Raw genomic sequence first — 3,060 nt, forward strand, 5'->3', positions numbered from 1 at the left:
AGGCTTTGCGGTAATTTTTCTTATTTTCTAGCTATTACATGCATAGAAAATTTCTCCTCAAGTCACGTAAAACTATAACATTAATATACATAATTGGAAAGAAATAACAACTTAAACATCAAACTGAATTAGGAAACCCAAGCGAGAGGATTTCAGTGCTGGAGTACAAGACTGATTTAGGAAACAAGCAGGAAAATACATATTCTTCAGTTTGATTAGTGTTGGATCGTAGAACTGATTTAGGAATCCTAAAGAAAGTATGATCTTTGCGCTAGAGGGCGTGTGTGTATATATAACCATATGCACGTCTATGTATTCTGCGTTCCTCTGATCATTCCAAGATGGCAGTTCTAATTAATCTCTCACATAACATCCCCTATTATCTTTCATCACCCAAACCCTAGTAATATTTTTCAAGTCACTTTCGTTATTCTTGTTTCTGGTTCAAACAATTAATGGCAGAACAGTTTTTTGTTGCTCGTGGTCTTTTCTTTTCGTCCAGAAACATACCATCCTCATCACTGGCGGCAGACTTGGAAGATGAAGAAAATAGGGCAACACAGTTCTCTGTTGAACGTAGTTTTTTCTCTCGGGCCAATAGCACAGCATCAACAGAGTTCTTTAATTTTGATAATCTTTTCTCTCCTGTAAAAAATACAGAATCATCAGTAGTTGCAGAGTCGAAAAATGAAGAAAATAATGGGGTTTCATTGGAACTATCGTTGTGGCTTCATGTTGATCCTAAGATGAAAGCACTGGAATCCAGTACTAGTAGTTTCATGATCCCACAACCAAGAAACATACAAGCTAGCATAGCAAGAAAACCTGAAAAGGTTTCAACCAAATTGAAACCATCTTCTATTGTTACTTTCAAGAAAATGAAGATGATGGGTGATAAACCACCAAGTTGCTCTTTGGCTACTAAAGCCAAAGAACAGAAGATTGTTTGTACCCGTGAAGAAGAAGAAGAGACGACAAGATTGAGGTTATATAATGACAGGTGGAAAATCAAGAAGATATTGACAAAAAGTGACGTGAATGGTTTATGTAGGCTCCTGATACCAAAAGAATTAATGAACAAACAGGTAATCCCTCTTTTCAACCCTCAACAAGTTAGTGATTGTGGGAGTGGGATAGGCATAAGGGTTAAGGTTTTCGATTTTGACACAAGGACTGAGCATGAGTTGACTCTCAAGACATGGAAGACAGATAGCTATTTGCTAACCAGTAACTGGAACAAAGAGTTCACCAACAGGAGGAACTTGGAGATGGGTGATGAGATTGGCCTTTTCTGGAATTCACAAACTTCACAACTTTATTTTAGCCTTCTCAAAAAGGCTAATAGCTAGCCATATCTGAATGTTTGAATGAAACGTGACTTAGGTTGTAAGTTTGGAATTGAACATTTAGTTATTTGAATGGTTTTTATGTGGTCAATTTTATTTGCTGCTAAATGTGTAATTTGGTATGAATGATTTTATTATATATATATGTTTTATGAATATGATTGATAGCATATCAGTTTTGAAAAGTTTTTAGTGTTTTTTTTATTGGTATGTTAATGCATGGTTATTAATTATCATAGAAAATTCCTAATTATATAAAAAATAATTGAATCCGGATATATCCCTCAAATGGAGGGATCCTGTGCCTTGGTCCTGTAGTGTACAATTAGTGACTCGAGGTGTTTCCTGTCACTATCCTGACCAATTACAGAATTTAATTTCACAAGAACTGGAAAAACATCTTAAAGACTTGCAGATGAAATTTCCCAATTTTCAGAACAAGAAAAGCTTAGATCTAGTGTCAACCAAAGATATATTGACACATTTATTCCATTAAATTTTCCAGAAGAAAGTAAAGGAACGAAAAAATTATGCAAGATGTGTTGCAAGTAGGAACAAACAGATTAAGCTAAAGAGCCACTTAGTTTCACATACTTGATGAAACTTTTGAGGTCTTCCTTAATGACAACTGGGATCTGGCTTGCACCTTCTTCTGTGGGGGCTTGGGAAGTTTGGTTGGTAAATTCGTCCTGCAATCAACCAATCAAAAGAACAGACAGACTATTTGATCATAGCAGTGTATCATGCAGCAAAATTAAGTGTCAGATCCGGCCTTCCTAATCAAAAACAAGCACACACACAAATGCAAATCCACAAAACATAAGTGCGTAGTCTTCTTGTCACTGTGTCAAAACTGAGAAGCTTCGACCAAAATATCTAATACAGAAGACAACTGATTATTAAACCTAAAAAAGGAAGATTGACGAGTAGATTCCATTTAATTGTCACACTTGGAACAGAGGGCCTCTAGTCCATTCCACAAATGAGTGGGGAACACTTGAGTTCCGTAGTCCAGTCAAAGCAAATAAAACAGAGAATATATAACAGCAGCACTCTACTGTACAGAGAATTTTCAAATTTTCTATACAGTAGGTAACGTCAACTATGTGTTATCTCACCAAGGATTGTAACCTAGTGGTATCTCCTCAACCTCCCAAAATTGATGGTTCAAGTCTTCGTGTGGACAAATGGTGTATGAGTTTCTTGCCAAGAAGGAAAACAAAAACTATACGTTTTCTCATTTTGATTCAGCTATAGAATTGCTTGATTGTTTTGAATGGAGAAACTGGACTGAATCTACAGCCTAAATAGCTAATTGATGATGTGATCAGAAGTGAACCGCCATCTCTGTATGGCTTAAAATTAGCTCTCCTTTTCACCCATGGTTTCCACTGCCGGATTTTCATGCCCTTTCATAAGTTGAACATGTTCCTTTGAAAGGCAAGGGGCCACAGGCAGGCTTGCTGCTGAATTTTGATCCTATGGTCTGCTTTGAGGGTCGGCCTGAGAAAGCCGCCATTGCTTCCTCGTGTTTACATCATCCAAACAAAGATGGTATTGGTAGTTATATGTACTGAAGCTCTATATAGAAATTGTGATGGTGTAGCAGAACAGAGAAAATCATATAGGTCGTTTTGTGCCTTGACATGAAAAACAAGGAATCACTTAGAATTTTAGATTATTTCTACTCTCATTCAAGAAATCAGGTACTGTG

At 36.6% G+C, this 3,060-nt stretch overlaps 1 protein-coding gene across 1 annotated transcript; it reads left to right on the top strand.

Moving 5' to 3' along the window:
* The first annotated feature begins 455 nt into the window (after positions 1-455).
* Positions 456-1,349, top strand: LOC132281559 (uncharacterized). The gene has a single exon (XM_059783253.1). The coding sequence runs from the start codon at positions 456-458 to the stop codon at positions 1,347-1,349; it is 894 nt and encodes a 297-aa protein (XP_059639236.1).
* Positions 1,350-3,060: the final 1,711 nt, after the last annotated feature.

Source organism: Cornus florida, unplaced genomic scaffold (assembly GCF_030987335.1).
Source record: "Cornus florida cultivar Cherokee Brave unplaced genomic scaffold, ASM3098733v1 CherokeeBrave_3.0.0_Hap2_Chr11, whole genome shotgun sequence".
In the NCBI taxonomy this organism is placed as follows: domain Eukaryota; kingdom Viridiplantae; phylum Streptophyta; class Magnoliopsida; order Cornales; family Cornaceae; genus Cornus; species Cornus florida.

Coding starts and splice junctions, on each gene's coding strand:
- LOC132281559 (XM_059783253.1), top strand. CDS start 456: ATGGCAGAACAGTTTTTTGTTGCTCGTGGTCTTTTCTTTTCGTCCAGA.